The sequence below is a fragment of the Nicotiana sylvestris genome, chromosome 6 (genome assembly GCF_000393655.2).
Source record: "Nicotiana sylvestris chromosome 6, ASM39365v2, whole genome shotgun sequence".
NCBI classification, from domain to species: Eukaryota; Viridiplantae; Streptophyta; class Magnoliopsida; order Solanales; family Solanaceae; genus Nicotiana; species Nicotiana sylvestris.
Window position 1 is genome coordinate 128,066,872 of NC_091062.1, and position 23,268 is coordinate 128,090,139.

Here is a 23,268-nt window from a genome sequence, read left to right on the forward strand (position 1 = left end):
GCAGAAGGGGCCGGTAACCCTCAAGCATAGCTTCAGGAAAGAAAACGCAGTGGCACATGTTTTGGCTAGGGATGCACTCATACCGTCCAACATAAATAAGCTTTGTCTGTTGGCGACCCCACTTGAACCGGCAATGACACAATATGAAAGGGACATGGAAGGCTTTTGTTCTATAAAAATTACTTCTACTAAAATATGCACTAAGTTGGATGCGTTAGGGAATGTTGATGCCTTAGAAGGTTGTAGTTCAAATGTAAGTGCCAACTGCGGCAATATTTTGTAATATGTCAAAACTTAATACTTAGTTATTATTAATATATTTCCTACTGTTCAAAAAAAAAAAAAAGCTTTGGTTGAACTGAGCTGAGACTGACTCGGTAAAGAGATTTTACTGTTTAACCTCTAGAATAGAATAGACCACCAAATGAGCACAAGTCTTATAACCACCCAATCCTTGTTCCATTTCCCAATTAGTGAGAGGTACTCCTGTAAAATAGCACCGTTAATAAAACAACACATTCCTCTTGACTTTATCAGCAATTCCATTCCCTTATCTCTAAAGTCCAACTCAGCTCATCGCTTCTCCAACATTTTTCCCATTCAAACCGAGAAATTGGAACGGTTTAGAAAAATCCGAATTTTAGCTATACGTAATAACTTAATAAAAATTTACTCCAACATATTATAAATTTCTTGATAAAATTATCAATGAAACTCATTGACACCTATCCCATGCACCCCACCGTACCACAAGAATGCATGTTTTGCTCCATTAGAAAAACCAACCTGAAGTTTAACTCTTTTAGTTGCTTCTCTGGCCAACAACTCTAGAGAGAGTTGAATAATGGCTGCCTGTGGAGGCCTAAACCACATGTTTGCAGAAAATTCGACAACTCTTGATTCCCTCTCCTTTACAGAGATTTTTGAAGAATTAGATTTAAAAGATAACAATTCTGAGTCCTCCTTTTCCTCCTCCATCTCATCTTTTTCTTCTAATCTACCTCCATTGTCTGCCGCCTCCTCTTCATTATCGTCAACATCTTCTTCTTATAATTCTTCTTCATTTTCTCTAGAAACAATCCACCAGTCTGGAATTGAAGGGAAAAACAAGGACCCCATTTATCCAACAAGCAACCAAGAATACAAGCATAGTGATAGCTTTTCCTCAAGAAATTCAGATACTCTATCATTATGTATAGAAGGCCTTGGATTTGAAAGCTCTGATGATGTTGAAGATATTATGAATTATTTGAGTAATGAGAATGAACATGAACAAGAACATGAAGGGATTAGATCAACATGCATTAATTCCAAGTTAGAAAATCATCATGAATATTCCAAAAGATATTCAAGAACAAATAAAGGGTCATTATTACCTCCTCCAATTTCTTGCATTGGAGGAAGTGGAAAGCCTTGGGTTTGTTTTAAATCTTATAGGGAAGATGGTAGGTTTATTCTCAAGGAGATTAGAATTCCAGAGTGGGAATTCTTGCATGCTTGTCGAGAAGATGGACGTTTGAAGCTACAGTATATTCAATCAGATGATGAAATTCTAGAGGAAGACGAAGACGAAGAGGAATATGATGATGATTCAGAGGATTTCGAAGAGGAACCAAATGATGATGATAAGAAAAAAGAATATGAGAATCTTGCTGAAGAACAATAATGTAGGAGTTGAAGAATAGGTAACATTTATAAAAGGTGTTTGTTAACTTTTTCTTTTGTAATTATTTTGCCCATTATGAAGTTGCAGGGGAGCTGCAAAGGAAAAAGTTGCTAGCTACTTTTTCTTCTCTTTCAAATTTTCAAATAAAGAGAACTTGCAATGGAATTCTAAGTTCCAGATTGAGATCTTATTATCCTGAAATTCTTAACATTAATTTCCATTTCATTATGCTGGATTAAGTCGCTTTTATATTGCCCTTCATCTGTTTTTATTTCTTTCATTAGACTAGTCTAAATTCCTTAATAATCAAGAATCTTTTTGAAAGTGATGGAATTGCATGACTTCTTATATTTTTGGTGATGAGTTTGGAGTATAATAGAACTGGTGCACGAGTAGGGCAGGGATCAGATCCCTTTACTACTATCCTTACCATAGTGTTAACAAGAAAGAAAAAAAAAACAAGGAAAAGCAAAAACCAAAAACAAATGGCCAAGGGGGGGAGAGGTAGACTACGAAGGCACAGATGTTGACCAAACAGGAGTTCACCGTGTTTGTTCGAGCGCACGAACAACTCATATACAAAATTAAACTGTAGAGAAAATACTTTTATTTATTTTATCGTATCATCAATGTGTTCATCATGTTTGTGTCTGTTTCTTTTTGCCCAACCAAGTTAAAATGTTAGATATAAAACGTACTTTTATTCATTTAATTATATATTCACCACACCCAAAATAAAATTCATCATATTACCAGGTTAGATTTCAGCGGGTGTTAACTTACTCATATCGTTGGTCCCAAACGCGATTTAGAAGAATTGTGATAAATTGACATTAAGATAAAACTAATTAATATAATAAATACTCATAGTATAGGATATTAACTTAAAATAACTGGACATGGATAATAATTATTTTATATATAATCGGCATGACTTGCTTAAGATTGAAGTATATTAGTTATTGTTTGTGTTGCCATCTCAAGCTAAAGTATTTAACACAATACAAAATTAGCTCATGAAAATATGACCACCCAAGTTTGGGTTGGGTTGGTTGGGCTAGACATATATTTATGGATTAGTTACCTCCTATAGCAAAGGTTGATACCTTATTTATTTTAAATAAATACCCTTTTAAAAATTTATATTCTATAGCTACCTTTTGATTTTTTATAGCCAAATATCTATTTATGGTCACTTCCTACCTTTAAGCCATAAAATAAGTTTTGTATTATTTTTCTCTTTCCACTTAAATTTCTCCTATCCCTTCAAATTTCTTGTATCCCCTACCCCATATCTATTCATCATCTCTCTCTCATCTTCCACCTTCATCTTACTACCAGAACTCTCGGGCACGAAGGTGAATCAATCGTACCGTCCGTCTCTCATATATTTTCTCCACCGAATGAAATGGTCTACGTAATGACCTGTTTTGTGTATTTGGGTTTTGGGCCCAATTCCATTTCCAGAAGAAAATGACTTCATTACGCCTTCGTCAACATCCCCGTTGCTACCATCCTTTTCTGTCCTTTCCCGTATCATTCTCCCTTCCTCCTTATTTGACAATTCTACCCCTTTCTTTAATACCAAGTACTATTCAGTGCTTAGATCTTGATGAGATTTCTACTCCTTTAGAGAAAATGGCTTTGACGTTGTTTTTTGCCATTGAAGGCACTATCGCCGGACCACGTTTTCACTACCGGCTTCCGGTGAACGGCGGATTCCCCGGAAATTAGGGTTTGTTCTTGAACAAAGACGACGGAGTTTGGGGCTGAGCAACTTGATTTTATGTTAATATATTTCAATGTATTTTCATGTATTTCATTGTATTCATTGTCTTTTTTTTCATTATAATTCAATGTATTTCGTTGTATTCCATGTATTTCATTATATTCACTATCTTTTTACAATGTATCCCGTTGTATTCTATGTATTTCATTGTATTTACTTTCTCGCTATATGCCATGAATGTATTCATATGTTTTTTTTAATTAATATAATCTATGTATTCAGATGTATTATATAATTTCTCTAAAGATTGCTATATTTTTGGGGTATTTTTCGGTTGAGAATTTTTTTGTAACTGAAAATACAAAAATTGTGTGTTATAATTGAGTTTGTTGAGTTATATTAGGAGTCTATTATGTTAATTGATTCACTTTTCGTTTTAAAAACAGTGTAATCCCTTATTTAACGTCGTGAATACAGTCGAATACAATAATCTGTCCAGCTGTAATCCACATTTCAACTCCATGAATACAGTCGAATACACTCGAATACAATAACTGATTAGCTGGACTTCCCTAATTCACGCCTATTTTTGCTACTGTATTCATGAATACAATAGCTTAAATACATCAAATACATCTTATAACCAGAAAAAGGGTATTTAAATTCGTAATATAGCAAATGGTATCTATAGATGGCTAATTACTACTAAAAGATGATGCTTTATGAAAATTTCTCTATATTTATCGCGAGTCCATTTAGATATAATCCAACTCTCAACTCATCTAAAAGTTGAGCTGATTTGAGCTAAATATGTAGCATAATTAGTTGACCCATTAGAAACTTGTTAATATATTTATAAAAAACTATTTGTTTCTTTAATATGTTTGATATAATATAACAATAAAGAACAAATATTTAATAATTAAACAAATAATAAGAAAACAAAAAAAAATATACTCTATTAAAATTGGATGGGTTGGCTACGTAAATTCACTATTTACTTTTTTTACTCGGTATACATATGTACATACATACTTATATATATATATATATATATATATATATATATATATATATCGGCTATTTTTAATTTAAACGGTTGAATAAATGACGATTTAGGTTAATTCTTCAATTAATTTATTAGTGGCATGCCCATCAATCCATTTTAAACGTCCAAATTCAACAAAACCCCTCATTTCGCACCGCTAAAACCAGCATAGCTAACGAAGCACATTCAGAGTGCCAAGATTATGTGCAATAATAAAGCCCAAAATAGATTATCACGACAAATTTGACTTGTTCAAACGATTCAGAGGCAGCACAAAGCCAGAACGGTGTTTTGACTAAGAATAGATTCTACCTTTTAGAGACTTGTTGTCACTACCCAAAACTTAATCCGTTGTGATAGCGCATATCGTAAAATTAGGCTTGCCTCAACTCAACATAATTCAAACCATAATACTAAAATTTAGAACACTTGCGGAAAACGCATTCATCATTTAAGTAAAACTGTTTTAAAAACATAAGGCATAATTCATCATACGAAAACAACCATCCCAAAACCAGGGTGCCCACGGAGTACATGAGCGTCTAAAGAAAGAACATAGTCTACTACAATGTTTACTGAGGAAACAACTGAAATACAACTGGAATAAAGAAGGAGGGTCAAGATCTACGAACGCCCTGCAAATACTTCTACTATCTCCAAGTCTGAAACCTCGATCAGTGACTGCTACCGGGACCGAAAACACCTGGATCTGCACACAAGGTACAGGGGGTATCGTGAGTACACCAACTCAGTAAGTAACAAGTCCAACCTTTGGACTGATAAGTAGTGACGAACTCAACCTCATCAAAGGTAACAGAAATAACGTACAGAACATAGGCATGCTTTCAGTTAAATAAATAGCTCGAACAGTAATACAGAGCAAGAATGAATAAGGTAAAGAAGTGTAACTCCGCTACATCTATATGCCAATGCACATGCTGTATGAAATGCACCACGCTAAGTGCCTCATGTGCCCACAAATCTCAAATGCTCGTCCACTCAGTACTATACATGGGTCATACGGGCTCAGGGAAGATCCATCCCGGAATATATACATCTATGACAGCAGTCACCCAGTACTGAGGAAGGCCAATTCAGCCTGTGGAGAAGATCCATCTCCAGATAATAATAATAATAATAATAATAATAATAATAATAATAATAATAATAATAATAATAATAATAATAATAATAATAATAATAATAATAACCTCACAACCACTCGGTACTGTATATGGCTCACAAAGCCCAGGGAAGATCCATCCCGGAATATATATACATCACAGACCATCAGTCTCCAGTACCGAGGGATAGGCCAATCCAGCCTCATGGAGAAGATCCATCTCCATACCAAGGGAAGATCCATCCCTAAATATAATCAACCGTGCTAACTGGGGGTGTGGTACAGACTCTGGAGAGGCCCCTTCAACCCAAGCGCTACCACAAGCCAACGAAGGCATATATCAATAATCCGCTGCAGCGTGCAGCCTAACCCATAACTGTCAATCATAATCAGGCTCTCGACCTCACTCAGTCATCTCTCTCCAGTCTCTCCCACGGGCTCACAATGCCATGAAATCTAGCCCGGATCAATGATATGATGTGCAAATAAATAACAGCTGAGACTGAGATATGATATGAAATGCATGAACATAATTGAGTGCAGAATATCAATGAAAACAGGGAGATGACAACAAGAAACGACCTCTAGGGGTCCCAACAGTATCGGCATAAAGCCCTAGCATGATTTACAATCTATTTACTTCATCACATGAAGAAACAACGATATCAACAAGATAGAATTACTAATTGGTGCCATGGAATGAACCAAGTCACAATTCTCATGGTGCATGCCCGCGCGCCCGTCACTTGGCATGTGTGTCACCTCAACACCATCTTATAGCACATAGTTCGGGGTTTTGAACCCTCAAAACCAAGTTTGGAAGTGTTACTTACCTCAATCAAGCCAAAATCCTACTCTGCTATGCCTTTGCCCCTCAACTCGAACACCAGATGCTCTGAATCTAGCCATAAACAATTCGTACAATCAACACGAGCTAAAGGAATCAATCCCATAAGAAAATGCTAAGCTTAAGACTAAAAGTCAAAAAGTCAACTCAAAAGATGGGCCCCGGGCCCACGTCTCAAAATCTGACCCAAGTCACCAAATCCACCAACTCATTCAATTACGAGACCATCCATACTAGTTTCACTCAATTCTGACTTCGAATCTACTTTTAAATCTCAAAAGTTCATTTTATGAAGTCCCACAAATTTTTCCCAATTTTCATCCCAAATCTCTACTCAAATGATGAATCCAACGTTATAATCATGTATTTTAGCCAAAGTTGAGTTAGAATCACTTACCCTCGATGGTTTTTCTTGAAAATCCCTCAAAAAATTGCCAAATCCCGAGCTCTCTAGCTCAAAATATGAAAATAAAACCCTGAATCTTGTATTTATAGTGCACCTCCCGGATCCCAATTTCGCTGACCGCGCAAAAACGAGCACCCCTGCGCCACTGACTCCGTTGTCCGCAGATTTTTCGCTGCGACCGTGAAACTGCCGGCTCTTGCGGTCGCACCTCCAAATTTTGTTGTCCGCTCCAGCCTCCTCTGCTGAGCGCGAAATTCTCTCGCCCCCATGAAACCACATCGCTGACCACAAATATCTGGCGCAGTCCGCGTTCTCAACTTCAGAGAACCCCCAAAACACTAGCAATCCCTTCAGCAACCCAGCACCTACTTTCAACCGCTAATCACCTCCGATAACTACTCGAAACACATCTGAGGCCCTTGGGACCTCAACCAAAGATACCAACACATCCCATAACATCATTCAAACTTAGTCGAATCTACGAACCACTCCAAACAACACCAAACATTGAATCAAATCTCGGATTCAAGCCTAGGAACCCCAAACTCATACATTCCACAAATGACTCCGAAACCAATCAAACCTCGTTCGAATATTCTCAAATTTTGCACACAAGTCACCAATAACCCTACGAAGCTACTCTAACTCTCAAAATTCCAGTTTGAGATCGTTTACACATAAGTTAACATCCAGTTGACTTTTCCCAACTTAAGCTTCGAAATAATAGGTTAAGTGCCTCATTCCATTCCAAGACCACTCCAGTCCCAAATCAACCAACATGATAAGATAAAACACAACTGAAGAACACAGAAGAAAGCAAAAACGGAAAAAATAGAGTTGTAACTCATGAAACGACCGGCCAGTCGTTACACTTGTAGGCAAAAGGACTCATATTATAGAATTCAAATCAGAGATGCTTCAATGGTGTATGCCTCAATTCCACACACTTTCTATCTATGTTCAAAAGGTTATGTCCTTAGTTTAGGTGTCTAAATTAAATATCTTAACAAATTCTAGGGACCATTTATGTATTTAGGCTTAAGAATATCATGGCCTAGACAAATTTACATCCATATGACATATAACATGACAAACATGAAATGTCTTTAGTCTAGGTGTAGCGCTTGTTTGACCAGGTTTCTAAGAGACTAAAAGCATTTTTTTGGGGGGTGAGGGGGGGCTAAAAAGCACTTTTTCAAAAGTTTAAAGTGTTTGGCCAAAATAGGAAAGTGCTTTTGAGCAAAAGCAAAAACAGTTTTTCTGTTTCTCGGAAGAAGCTTATAGCTTGTTTGGCCAAACTTGTAAAATTAGCTTATTTTAAGAAGTGTTTTTTTCTCAAATGTGTTTTTCAAATAAAGTATTTTGGTGAAGAACAGTTTATGGTTGGCTAATTAGTTTGAAAAATACTTTTGAGTAGCAATTAGTGTTTGGCCAAGTGTCACGACCCGGATTTCCCACCCTCGGGAGTCGTGATGGCGCCTACTCGAAAAGCTAGGCAAGCCGAGTGTTACAAATTTTATTACCCTTTTTCCTTGACCTTTTAACAATTACAAATTAACATGTGATCAACAACGGGATAATAATAATAATAATAATAATAAGAGAAATGCGGAGGACGAAATCTAATAATTTAACTTAATACAAATACAATCCCATAGAAATAATCCACCTAGAACTAGTGTCACAATCTGACGGACTATCTAAGAGTACTACAAATAGGATCTGAACGAAGAAATATATGACTGTCTCAGAAGTAGATAAAACATAATGGAAATTATAGAAGGGGATGCCAAGGCCTGCGGACGTCTGCAGGACTACTTCGGGTCTCCGCTGGACTGAAGGCAGCAACTTCACTATGGTCCAAATGCTCCAGCATCGGGATCCGCACACCGTGCAAAGTGTAGTATCAGCACAACCAACCCCATGTGCTGGTAAGTGTCGAGCCTAACCTCGGCGAAGTAGTGACGAGGCTAGGACAAGACTAACAAATAAACTCGTGCAGTTAAATCATATACGACAAATAATAATAACAGAAACTAGCAGTTAAATATGGGAAGGGGGAACATGTTGCGGGGAATATCAAGTTCCAGCATAATTTCAGTAGAGAAGCATAAGGAACACCATAATTCCAAATAAACAAGAATAAGAAAAACAGTAGCAAATCAATGTTCACTTTTATTCTTTCTTGTTGCGGAGTGCAACCCGATCCCAATCATATAATACTGTTGTGGTGTTCAACCCAATCCCAATCATATAACACTGTTGCTTCGTGCAACTCGATCCCAATCATATAATACTGTTGCGGCGTGCAACCCGACCCTAATAATATAATGATGTTGTGGCGTGCAACCTGACCCCACCTATCCTCCCTTATTACTCCTTGTTGCGGCATGCAACCCGATCCCATATCATATAATGTTGTTGCGGCGTGCAACCCGCTCCTAAAAACAAACCAACACCAATCACAAAAGAATCCCGACAAGGGAACAATAGTATAACAACAATATCCCGGCAAGAAAAATAATATCATAAGCAATAACATCCCGGCAAGGGAAATTATATCATAAACAATTACATCCCGGCAAGGGAATCAACAATATATCTCATCTCGTTTCCACAATCACTTCACAACCTAAGTCTCAACTTGAGCCAACGCTCCACAGTGGTCAATTACCCAGAATACTTTCATAAGCCTTGTTCAACATTTATAATCATCATATTAAGCATGTACAATACATAACGGAGTCACAACAATCATAGTATAAGACTCACGGGTATGCTTGACACCAATGTATAGATACTCATTACCACACCTATACGTCGTACTCACCACTTAACGAGTAGCAAATAAGACCACAACTTCTATTCCCTCAAGCTAAGGTAAACACTTACCTCAATGCCATGAATACAATCAAGCCTCAACTACAGCTTTACCTCTCGGTTCCACTTCTAATTTGCTTGTATCTAGTCACAATTAACTTAAAGATATCAATAATTGCTAAATAAATCAATTTTAATGCATGAAAATAGGTTTTCTAATGATTTTCCCAAAAAGTCAAAAATCGACCCCGGGCCCGCTTGGTCAAAACCCGAAGTTCGAACCAAAACCTGATCACCCATTCACCCATGAACTCAAATATATAATTTGTTTTGAAATCGGACCTCAAATCGAGGTCCAAATCCCCAAAATTTGAAAATCCTAAGTTCTACCCAAAAATACCCAATTTTTCCATGAAAACCCTTGATTTTGAAATGAAATCATGAAAAAAGATGTTGTAGATTGAAGAAAATAAGTTAGAAACTACTTACTAATGATTTGGAGAAGAATCTTTCTTTGAAAAATCGCCCAAGAGAGTTTAGGGTTTGAAAGAGTTTGAAAAATGGGTGAAAAACCGTCAAATTTTCATTTAGCAGGTTTCAGGGTTCGTAATTGTGACTAGGGTTCGCAATTGCGAACCCCTTTGGAATCTTGTCAGCTTCGCATTTGCGAAGGAATAGTTGCATTTGTGACCCCTGCCCTTTTCACATTTGCGACCAAAATGTCGCATTTGCGAGCATGGCCTACTCAGGCTTGGTTCGCAATTGGACGCCTGGGTCGCATTTACCAAGCCTGAGAACTTCGCATTTGTGAAGTCTGATCTCGCAATTGCGAGATCGGAGGCCTGTTACACAGCTACAACATACCAACAATTTCCCTAAGTCCAAATTCACTCTGTGGACTATCCAAAACTCACCCGAGCCCTCGGGGCTCCAAACCAAACATGCACGCAAGTCTAAAAACATCATGTGGACTTGCTCGTGCGATAAAATCATCAAAATAACATAAACAACTATGAATTCAACCTCAAATTCATAAAATTACTTAAGAACATCAAAATTTTCATTTTCTCAACTATAAGTCCAATTTATACCAAACCAATTCCGACTTTTACCAAATTTCACATATTCAACTAAATCTTTATTTTAAACTTGTATCGGACTCCGAAACCAAGATACGGGCCCGATATCATCAAGAAAATGCATCATTTCACTTCTAAGGCCTTTATATTTTCCAGCAAATAATTTTCTATAAAAATTCTTTTTTCGGGCTGGGACCTTGAAATCAATTCCGGGCATACTCCCAAGCCCTATATTTTACTACGGACCCTACGAGACCGTCAGATCACGGGTTCGGGTCTGTTTATCAAGAATGTTGACCAAAGTCAATTTTAATCAAATTTAAAGGCCAATTTCCTTATTTTACTTAGATTTCACATAAAAGCTTTCCGGAAATGCACCCGGACTGCGCATGCAAATCGAGGTGAAAGAAAAAAGGTTTTCAAGACCTCAGGACAAAGAATTGACTTCTAAAATAAGTGATGACTTTTTGGGTCATCACATTCTCCACCTCTAAAACAACCGTTTGTCCTCGAACGGACATAAGAAAAGTACCTGAGTCAGAAGAGATGGGGATATCGGCTCCGCATATCAGACTCGGACTCCCAGGTCGCTGCCTCAATAGGCTGACCCCTCCACTGAACACAAACCAAAGGAAAACTCTTCGATCTCAACTGACGAACCTGACGGTCTATAATTGCTACCAGCTCCTCCTCATAGGACAAGTCCTTGTCCAACTAGACAGTGCTGAAGTCTAACACGTGGGATGGATCGTCGTGATACTTCCGAAGCATGGACACATGAAACACCGGGTGCACAGCTGATAAACTCAGCAGCAACGCAAGTCTGTAAGCCATTTCTCCCACTTGATCAAGAATCTCAAAAGGACCAATGAACCTAGGGCTTAGCTTGCCCTTCTTCCCAAATCTCATCACGCCCTTCATAGGCGACACCCGAAGCAACACCCACTCTCCTACCATGAATGCCGCATCATGAACCTTACGGTCGGCATAACTCTTTTGCCTGGACTGAGCTATACGAAGCCTATCTTGAATGATCTTAACCTTGTCCAAGGCGTCCTGTACTAGATCCATACCCAACAACCGAGCCTCTCCCGGTTCAAACCACCCAACTAGGGACCAACACCGCCTACCATATAATGCCTCATAGGGAGCCATCTAGATGCTCGAATAGTAACTGTTGTTGTAGGCAAACTCTGCTAATGGCAAGAACTGATCCCACGAGCCTCCAAAGTCAATAACACAAGCTTAGAGCATGTCTTCCAAAATCTGAATGGTACGCTCGAATTGTCTGTCCGTCTAAGGATGAAATGTTGTGCTCAACTCGACCTGTGTGCCTAACTCACGCTAAACTGCCCTCCAGAAATGTGAGGTAAACTGCGTACCTCGGTCAGAAATGATAGACCCGGGCATGCCATAAAAACGAACAATCTCCCGAATATAGATCTCTACTAACCTCTCTGAAGATTAGGAGACTGCCATAAGAATGAAATGTGCTGACTTGGTCAGCCTATCAATAATAACCCACACTGCATCGAACTTCTTCTAAGTCTGCGGGAGTCCAACAACGAAGTCCATAGTGATATGCTCCCACTTCCACTCAAGAATCTCAATCCTCTGAAACAAACCACCGGATCTCTAATGCTCGTACTTTACATGCTGACAATTCAAACACTGAGCTACATACGCAACAATATCTTTCTTCATTCTCCTCCACCAATAATGCTGCCGCAAGTACTGATACATCTTAGCGACGCCCGGATAAATTGAATACCAGGAACTATGGGCCTCCTCTAGAATCAACTCTCAAAGTCCATCCACATGAGGCACACAAATATGACCCTGCATCCTCAAAACTCCATCATCTCCAACTGTAGCCTACTTTGCACCTCCGTGCTGTACTGTGTCTCCAAGGACATACAAATGAGGGTCCTCATGCTGCCGATCTCTGAAGAACGAGCGACTGTACAAGCTAACACACAGCTGGGCTCAGAAACATCCAACCTCACGAACTGATTGGCTAACACCTGAACAACCAAAGCAAGCGGTCTCTCACTGATCGGAATATACACAAGACTACCCATGCTGACTGACTTCCTACTCAAAGCATCGACCATTACATTGGCCTTCCCCGGATAATATAAGATGGTGATATCATAGTCTTTCAATAGCTCCAACCACCTTTTCTGCCTCAAATTTAGCTCCTTCTGCTTGAACAAGTACCGCAGACTCTTGTGATCCGTGAACACCTCACATAACACGCCATATAAATGGTGCCTCCAAATCTTCAGTGCGTGAACAATGGATGCTAACTGCAAATCATGAACTGGATAATTCTTCTCATGAATATTGAACTGTCTCAAAGAATACGCAATGACCTTGCCATCCTGTATCAATACCGCACCAAGTCCAATACGAGATGCGTTACAATAAACTGTATATGGCCCCGAACCTGTGGGCAAAACCAATACCGGCGTCGTAGTCAAAGCTGTCTTGAGCTTCTAAAAGCTCGCCTCACACTCGTCCGACCACCTGAACTAGACACCCTTCTGGGTCAACCTGGTCATCGGGGCTGTAATAGATGAAAACCCCTCCACGAACCGACGGCAATAACCTGCCAAACCCAAGAAACTCCTAATCTTTGTAGCTGATGCGGGTCTAGGCTAGTCCTTGACTGGCTCTATCTTCTTCAGATCCACCTGAATACCCTTTACTGATACAACGTGACCCACAAATGCAACTGAACTCAACCAGAACTCACATTTCAAAAACTTAGCATATAACTAACTGTCCTTCAGAGTCTGAAGAATGACTCGAAAATGCTTCTCATGTTCCTATCGGCTGCGGGAATAGATCCAAATATCATCAATGAAGACTATCACGAAGGAATCCAAGTAAGGCTTGAACACTCGGTTCATCCTTGAACACTCGGTTCATCAAATCCATGAAAGTTGTTGGGTTGTTTGTCAACCCAAATGACATCACCAAAAACTCATAATGCCTGTACCGAGTGCGGAAAGTTATCTTAGGGACATCGGATGCCCTAATCCTCAACTGATGGTAGCCAGATCTCAGATCGATCTTAGAAAACACTTGGGCACCCTGAAGCTAGTCAAACAAATTGTCGATCCTCGACAATGTGTACTTATTCTTGATCGTGACCTTGTTCAACTGCCGATAATCTATATACATCCTCATCAACCCATCCTTCTTCATAACAAACAACACCGGTGCACCCCAAGGCGAGACACTAGGTTTAATAAAGCTTTATCAAGCAGGTCTTGCAACTGCTCCTTCAATTTTTTCAACTCTGGCAGAGCCATGCGATATGGAGGAATAGAAACGGGCTGAGTGCTCGGAGCCAGATCAATGAAAAAGTCAATATCCCTGTCGAGTGGCATACCTTGAAGGTCTGAAGGAAATACCTCTGGAACTCACGAATAATAGGCACAAAATCCATAGAAGGAACCTCGGTACTAGAATCACGCACATACGCCAAATAGGCCAAACATCCCTTCTCAACCATACGTCGAGCCTTCATATATGAGATAACCCTACGGGTGGAATGACCAGGAGTCCCTCTCCACTCTAAACAAGGTAAAGCCGGCAAGGCTAAGATCACAGTCTTAGCATGACAATCTAAGATAGCGTGATAAGGTGATAACCAGTCCATCCCCAATATGACATATAAATCAACCATATCCAAAAGTAACAGATCTACTCGGGTCTCAAGACCCCCAATCATAACTATACATGAACGATGGACACGATCTACCACAATAGAATAACCCACCTGTGTAGACACATATAACTGAAGCACTCAAAGAATCACTAGGCATGACCAAATATGGTGCAAAATAAGATGACGCGTAGGAGTATGTAGACCTTGGATCAAACTGAAGTATCTCTACTACAAACCAGAACAGTACCTGTGATTACTAGACCGGAGGCCTCAGCCTTGGGCTTGGCTGGAAAAGCATAACATCGGGGTTGGACCCCACCACTCTGAACTACATCTCTGGGACAGCCTCCTACTGGTTGGCCTCCACCTCTAGCTGCCTGACCTCCACCTCTAATACCTCTACCTCCAACTCTACCTTTACCTCTAGCTGGCTGAGTGGACGGTGGAGCACCTGGTGCCTGAACCATGACATGGGAACCCTGATGCTGCAACTGAACACCCACTAATCTCGGACAAGCCCTCCGGATATGACCATACTCACCGCACTCAAAGCATCCACCTGAGTGTTGCGGCTGAGGAACTGAGACTGACCTTGGTGGGCTGACTGACCATGATAATAGCTCTAAATAGAAGGTGCTCTGATAGGAGCTGGCTGTCCTAAAGAAGGTGCATAAGAACCACGCCCACCTGGAGCACCGTGAGAAGCCTGTAGTGCTGAATGAAATGGCCCGAAAGGATGGCCCCTACCAAAAGAATCCCTGCCTCCAAATGAGGCACCACTGAACCTAAAAGAATGACGGGGCCTCTTGTCAGACCCCTGACCACTCCCCTGTGCTAAACCATCTCGACTCTCCTGGCCACATTGGCCGTATCTTGAAAGGAAATCTCGCTCCCCGTCTCTTTATCCATCTGCAATCGAATAGGCTGAACGAGTCCCTCAATGAACCTCCCCACTCTCTTTCTCTCTCTCGGTGGGAAGTATCAGAAGAGCATGACAGGCTAAGTCAATGAATCTGGTCTCGCGCTGAGTGACGATCATAGAACCTTGCTGAAGATGCTCAAACTGCCTCTGATAGTTCTCTCTCTGAGTGACAGGAAGAAACTTCTCCAGAAATAGCTGAGAGAACTGATCCTAAGTCAAAGCCAGTAACTCAACTGGTCTAGCCAAACAATAATCCCTCCAACAAGTCTTGGCGGATCCTAACAAGCAAAAAACAGCAAAGTCGACCCCATTGGTCTCCACTATCCCCATATTCCGTAGAACCTCATAACAGCTGTCCAGATAATCCTGGGGATCCTTAGAATATGTACCACCAAAAGTGGTAGTAAAAAACTTGGTGAACATGTCCAACCTCCACAAGGCATCAGCAGACATAGTTGGCCCCTCACCGGTTTGTGCCACAACACCCGGCTGAACTACCCCAACTAGTTGAGCTGCTAGAGTTTGAAACTGGGGAACCATCTGGTCCGAAGTGCGAGTAGCAGGAGTTTGGTCTCCTCCTCCAGGATGAGTGACAGCTGGTGCTACAGGAAATATGCCTGCCTGAGTGACGCTCTCCATAAGGCCCATTAGATGGACCAGAGCATCCTAAAGTACCGGGGTGGCGATGAACCCTTCTGGGACCTGAGCTGGTCCTGCTGGAACTGTATGGACTGGAACCTCATCGTCAAACTCAACTTGAGACTCCGCCGCTGGTGCTGCTGCTCGAGCTCTGGGTTGAGCTCTGCATCTACCTCGGGCCCTAGCACAACCTCGGCCTATGCCCCTAGCAGGAGCATCTACTAGGGGCTCGGGCTGCTGGTCAGCTGATGAAGCGGTACGTGTTCTCACCATCTCCGAAAAAATAGAGTGGAAGCTCAATTAGCATTAAGAAATCAAGTTGCACGATAGGAAAGAATAGATGTAAAGTTTTTCCTAACTCCGTAGCCTCTGAGGATAAACACAGACGTCTCCATATCGATCCCTCAGACTCTACTAAGCTTGTCCTTGAATTGTGAGCCCTAAGAAACCTAGAGCCTTGATACCAACTTGTCACAACCCGGATTTTCCACCCTCGGAAGTCGTGATGGTGCCTACTCGTAAAAGCTAGGCAAGCCGAGTGTTACAGATTTTATTACCCTTTTTCCTTGACCTTTTAACAATTACAAATTAACATGTGATAAACAGCTGGATAATAATAAGAGAAATGCGGAGGACGAAATCTAATAATTTAACTTAATACAAATACGATCCCATAGAAATAATCCACCCAGAACTAGTGTCATAATCTCATGGACTATCTAAGAATACTACAAATAGGGTCTGAACGAAGAAATACATGACTGTCTCAGAAGTAGATAAAACAGAATGGAAATGATAGAAAGGGATGCCAAGGCCTGCGGACGTCTGCAGGACTATCTTAGGTCTCCGCTGGACTGAAGGCAACAACCTCACTGTGATCCAAATGCTCCAGCACCGGGATCTGCACACAGTGCAGAGTGTAGTATCAGCACAACCGACCCTATGTGCTAGTAAGTGTCGAGCCTAACCTCGGCGAAGTAGTGACGAGGCTAGGACAAGACTACCAAATAAACCTGTGCAGTTAAATCATATACGATAAATAATAATAACAGAAACTAGCAGTTAAAGATGGGAAGGGGGAACATACTGTGGGGAATATCAAGTGCCAACAGAATTTTAGTAGAGAAGCATAAGGAACACCATAATTTCATATCAACAAGAATAAGGAAAACAATAGCAAATCAATATTCACTTTTATTCTTTCTTATTGCAACGCGCAACCCGATCCCAATCATATAATACTGTTGCGGCGTGCAACCTGATTCCAATCATATAATACTGTTGCAGCGTGCAACCCGATCCCAATTATATAATATTGTTGTGGCGTGCAACCCGACCCTAATCATATAATGATGTTGCGGCGTGCAACCCGACCCCACTGTCCTCCCTTATTACTCTTTATTGCGGCGTGCAACCCGATCCCATATCATATAATGTTGTTGCAGCAACCCGATCTCCATATACAAACCAACACCAATCACAAAAGATTTCCGGCAAGGGAACAATAGTATAACAATAATATCCCGGCAAGTGAAATAATATTATAAGCAATAACATCCCGACAAGGGAAACAATATCATAAACAATTACATCCCGACAAGGGAATCAACAATATATCTCATCTCGTTTCCACAATCACTTCACAACCTAAGTCTCAACTTGAGCCAACTCTCCATAATGGTTAATTACCCAGAATACTTTCATAAGCCTTGTTCAATATTTATAATCATCGTATTAAGCATGGACAATGCATAATGGAGTCACAACAATCATAGTATAAGACTCACGGGCATGCTTGACACCAACATATAAATACTTGTCACCACACATATACGTCGTACTCACCACTTAACACATAGCAAATAAGACCACAACTCATATTCCCTCAAGCTAAGGTTAGACCAAACACTTACCTCAATGCCACGAATACAATCAAGCCTCAAGTACCGCTTTACCTCTCGGTTCCACTTCCTATTCGCTTGTATCTAGTCACAATTTATTTAACGATATTAATAATTGCTAAATAAATCAATTCTAATGCATGAAAATAGATTTTCTAGTGATTTTTTGAAAGTCAAAAATTGATCCCGGGCCCACTTGGTTGAAACCCAAAGTTCGAACCAAAACCCTATCACCCATTTACCCACGAACTCAAATATATAATTTATTTTAAAATCGAATCTCAAATCGAGGTCCAAATCCCCAAAATTTGAAAATTCTAAGTTCTACCCAAAAACACCCAATTTTTCCATGAAAACCTTTGATTTTGAAATGAAATCATGAAAAATAGATGTTATAGATTGAAGAAAATAAGTTAGAAATTACTTACTAATGATTGGAGAAGAATCTTTCTTTGGAAAATCGCCCAAGAGAGTTTAGGATTTGAAAGAGTTTGAAAAATGGGTGAAATCCCGTTGAAATCTCATTTAGTAGGTCTCAGATGTTGCAATTGCGGCAAGGGTTCGCAATTCCTATCAGCTTCGCATTTGCGAAGGAATAGTCACATTTGCGACCCCTGCCCCTTTCGCATTTGCGACCAAAATGTTGCATTTGGCATGACCTACCCAGGCTTGGTTCGCAATTGCGACGCCTGGGTCGCATTTCCCAAGCTTGAGAACTTCGCATTTGCAAAGTCTGATCTCGCAATTGCGAGATCGGAGGCCTATTACACAGCTGCAATATACCGACAATTTCCCTAAGTCCAAATTCACTCTGTGTGTCCTATCCAAAACACACCCGATTCCTCGGGGCTCCAAACCAAATATGCACGCAAGTCTAAAAATATCATACGGACTTGCTCGTGCGATCAAATCATCAAAATAACATCAACAACTACGAATTCAACCTCAAATTCATAAAATTACTCAAGAACATAAAAATTTCCATTTTCTCAACTATATGTCCGATTTATACCAAACCAATTCCGATCTTTACCAAATTCAACTAAATCATTATTTTAAACTTGTACCAGGATTCAGAACCAAGATACGGGCCCGATACCATCAAGAAAATGCATCATTTCACTTCTAAAACCTTTATATTTTTCAGCAAACAATTTTCTTTAATAATTCTTTTCTCTGCTTGGTACCTCGGAATTCGATTCCGGGCACACGCCCAAGTTTCATATTTTATTACGGATCCTACGAGAACGTCGGATCACGGGTTCGGGTCCGTTTACCAAGAATGTTGACCAAAGTCAATTTTAATCAACTTTAAAGGGCAATTTCCTTATTTTACTTAGATTTCATATAAAAGCTTTTCGGAAATGTGCCCGGACTGCGCACATAAATTGAGATGAAATAAAAAGAGGTTTTCAAAGCCTCGTAATACAGAATTGACTTCTAAAGCAAGTGATGACTTTTGGGTCATCACACCAAGCTTTTAAAATGTGTTTTTAAGTGTAATCTTCTCAAAAGTACTTTTCAAAAAAAAAAAAAAAACTTTCGAAGAGAAACTATTTTTTTCTGCTTCTCAAAAACTGCTTCTGCTTCTCCTCCTTTCAAAAGCTTAGCCAAACACCTTAATGTTAGAGGAAAAAAAATAATTTTGCCTCAAAAGAAGCTTGGCCAAACAAGTTCTTAGCATTTTCCAAGAGACAAAAGTGGAAGCATAAAATTAAATTTTTCAAGATGAAAATATCCTTACCACAAATTTATATTTCTCAAATTATTTCTCATTAATTTAATCTTTTTCTTTTTTCTATTTATTCTACCATCTTTTTTTCTCTTTTTATTTTCAGTATCTTTATTCTCCTTCTTCTATTTCTTTTTGGAACGATCTCTCTACTATAAATGATATTTTCTTTTTTTGTTTTATCATTTTTTTATTTGTCTCCTATTCCTCTTTGAAGAGAAATAGGGATGACCTTGTTGAAAAATATTATCACACGTGCGAATTTTTTTTTATTTCATTGTGAATTTTCTATATATAGTGATTGTTACCGAGTAGATTTTTTAATTTATAGTAAATATTATAATTTTATATCTATATATGCAACAACAACATAAACAACAATAATAATTACCCAATAAAATCTCACAAAGTGGGATTTGGAGTGGGTAATGTGTACACAGACCTTACCCCTACCCCGATAGGACAGAGAGGCTGTTTCCGATAGACCCTCGGCTCAGAGAAGAATATATTTATATATGCATATAAGTAATAAATAATTATGCTAGATACATAATATTGTCGAGATGGTATTATAATATTTTATATTAATTAAAATATTTTATATATATTTTTACTTTATATTTTATTTAAATAAAAATAAAAAATTAATTAAATTCTCTTATATAAATATTTTAATTTATTTCCTCTTCTAAATAATACTAATTTTATACTTAACCTTAACACCTTTTTTCGTAATTTGATAATTAAAGGTACTTTTTGAATAGATTGACCAAACTCAATTTATTTATCAAATATTACAGAAAGTACTTCTTAAATAAATTGGCCAAACACAAACCGCTACTCTCTAGAAATATTTTTTTTCGAAATCAGCACTTGTTCGAAAAGTACTTTTGAATATAAGCATCTTGCAAAATAATTAATTTTTGACAGCTTGGCGAACATGCTCTTAAATAGCATACATGTCAACATACAAAAAATTATTATTGGTAATTGATAAAATTTATTAGGTAATCTGAGATGATTTCCTAGTTTTTTTTAATTAAAGACTTTGAAAGATTAAAGAAAATTATTCCTTTTTTAACCATAAAGTATAAACAAAATCTTCAAACAAACAAGTGTATTCTTCTTTCTTAAAATTCATAAAACTGATATTCCTACATAAGAACATTTTATTTATAATTTTAGTTTGTTATTTAGTTATTCTATTTGAATATGCTTAGTTACCCATACACCTCATGTTTTTCAAAGTTAAATACTTAACACATTTGTGAAATGGAAATATTATTCAAGGGGATTAAAGGTATGATTTGAAATATAAATGATGAATCTGCAATTAAATCATATTAATACCTAATTCTATAAAAGTAAAATATAAACTTGATGTGACAAAAGCATATAAAGATGCATGTAAACGGTCACGTGTTCATTATTTTCAGTGCAAAGGGACTTCTCCTCCGCTTCATTCCCAACAACTAAAAGCAGCTCCACCACTTCCGTTTCCGTTTTTCCGTTTTCCCTTACCCTATTTCGTGTCCTCCTTTTATCCATGGATTCAGGCCGCGGCGGCGGAGCCAATAATTACCGGTACCTTCGGAAACCACCGTCTCCCGATCGGCTCCTCGGCATTTTCGCGACCGCTCGCTCATTATCCCAACCCTCTACCTCCAGCTCCACTTCCCCTTCCACTTCCGCCGCTGGAGATGAGCTCAGCGAGCACGACATCTTCGACGCGCCATCCGACGTGTCCTCTGAAGGCATTCACCACTCTGTTCCTTCAACATCTACGAGCCCCAATCCTAATCACAATCGCTCCCCTAACCATCGCTCTCACCACAAACATTTCGGTATTCTAGCCGCGTTGCCGGAGTCTGAGTCCGACGCCCCGGCTCTGCTCTCCGTCTCTTCGTCCTCTTCTTCCTCCACATCGTCTGCTCGTTTGATTCCTACAATACCTAAACGGCCGCCATCGGTGGATCGGATTAAATATCTCCAGTCCGCACCGGTGAATGTGCCTGTAGTTTCGGCAGCAGGGGGGCGAAGAGGACGCCATTTCGACGACATTGACGATGATGAGGATGATGACGTGGATAATGGCGAGATGTTACCGCCGCATGAACTTGTTGCATCGAGGCAGACGCCGATTTTGGCATCCTCTGTGCTTGAGGGAGCTGGGAGGAAGTTGAAAGGGAGGGATTTGAGGCAGGTCCGAAATGCCATTTGGCGGAAGACAGGTTTTCTTGACTGACTTTTTAATAAATTTGAGATAGTTGCTAGGTTTCTTCCTCAATTTGTGTCCGAATATAAAATTTTGAATCTTGTAGGGCTGAATTGATAAGCTATGATTAGAAATTATTCTGCTTTAGTAATTTTGATTGTCATCTTTTGACACCATCGTGATTCGTGGCGTGTTATCAATTAAAATGAGCTTGATTTATGGGAAAAAAAGCTTGATGCTTTTTTTCTAAGATATTAGCCCAATTTTAGTGCATTTGTATTAAAGATGAAGGCGAATCGAGCAACTTATATGGATAAACTGGATAGAAAGAAGGGGAAAAAAAGCACTCATAGCATTTGCAGCTGCTTCAAAACGACTACCTCTACTTCTATATTTAACTAAAAGTGAACTGCCAGTCTTGCCTGTTTGAGCTATTGAGAGCTGGAAAGCACGCTGGCTGTCTGAGTTGCGAAAAGGCCAATTGCCTAATATTTCCTCTTCAATAACATTACAAAAAGGTGTGTGTGTATTTCTCAATTTCTCCCATTGTGTACAGTTAAAGTGCTGGTCTCATGAATAATCTGAAAATTAGCCTTATTTCGTGAACACCTTGTCTACCAAACTTACAGCTTCTTGTTGTGGAAGGTTTATCTATGTTATAAAGAGGGATGTGCAGTTTTGTTGCTGAGACACTGTTCCCATTCTAGAAACCAACACGTAGAGAGGAGAGAGCGTATCTATATCTGCTTTGTTTCTTGATTTTGGACTCAACCCATTACTAATGTTTTTTTGTTGAAAAAGACTGAGTTTCTTTGATATATCAAGATCCGATCCTTAGGAGAAAAACCTGATAACTGGTATTCTTCTTCCTTCCGCTGTATAGACATCCTTAAGGTACTACAACTTCTGCTTTGCACTACTAGTAGCAGTCTGTCGCCCGAAATATAATCAGATCCGTGGCATCGATATGCTTGCCTGTGAAGTTTCCATCTCAAACTTTTGCAACGGCAAGTATTCTTGCTCTGTGCTTCTCAAGCTAAGTACTGCTCTTGAGCGTAATGGCATGAGCTTGAGCGAACATGCCAATGAAATTACAATAAGTTAAGCTCTTGAGGCTAGAGAAGCTAGAGTGCTCAAGAAACTTGCTATTCAGTCCTAACTATGTGACATACTTCATCTTTCGCGTCAAATTTAAACCTTCTTATGAAAATGATTCAATCATTTTTGCATACAGAGGATACATGTAATTTGAAAACATGTTAAGGGCAATGTATTGAAAGGCGAGTTTAAGGTGCTCCTTGGGGCATTCTGGTGCAAGGTGCAGTGACGTTGGCTCAAGGTTCGCGTGAAAGGCGCACACTTTGGGGTCGGTAGGACGTCTGGACTTCACGCCTAACAGCATGGTGTGCCCCCAAGAGGAGATGAAAACTGCGTAATAGGCCTTCAATTTTCAAAATCTCTT

At 39.4% G+C, this 23,268-nt stretch overlaps 1 protein-coding gene across 1 annotated transcript; it reads left to right on the top strand.

Moving 5' to 3' along the window:
- The first annotated feature begins 844 nt into the window (after positions 1-844).
- Positions 845-1,666, top strand: LOC104224924 (protein FANTASTIC FOUR 1-like). Its single transcript, XM_009776650.1, has one exon. It carries the CDS (start codon positions 845-847, stop codon positions 1,664-1,666), a length of 822 nt encoding a protein of 273 aa, XP_009774952.1.
- Positions 1,667-23,268: the final 21,602 nt, after the last annotated feature.

Bases quoted from the DNA above. Each gene is read 5' to 3' on its own strand.
- LOC104224924 (XM_009776650.1), top strand. From the start codon at position 845: ATGGCTGCCTGTGGAGGCCTAAACCACATGTTTGCAGAAAATTCGACA.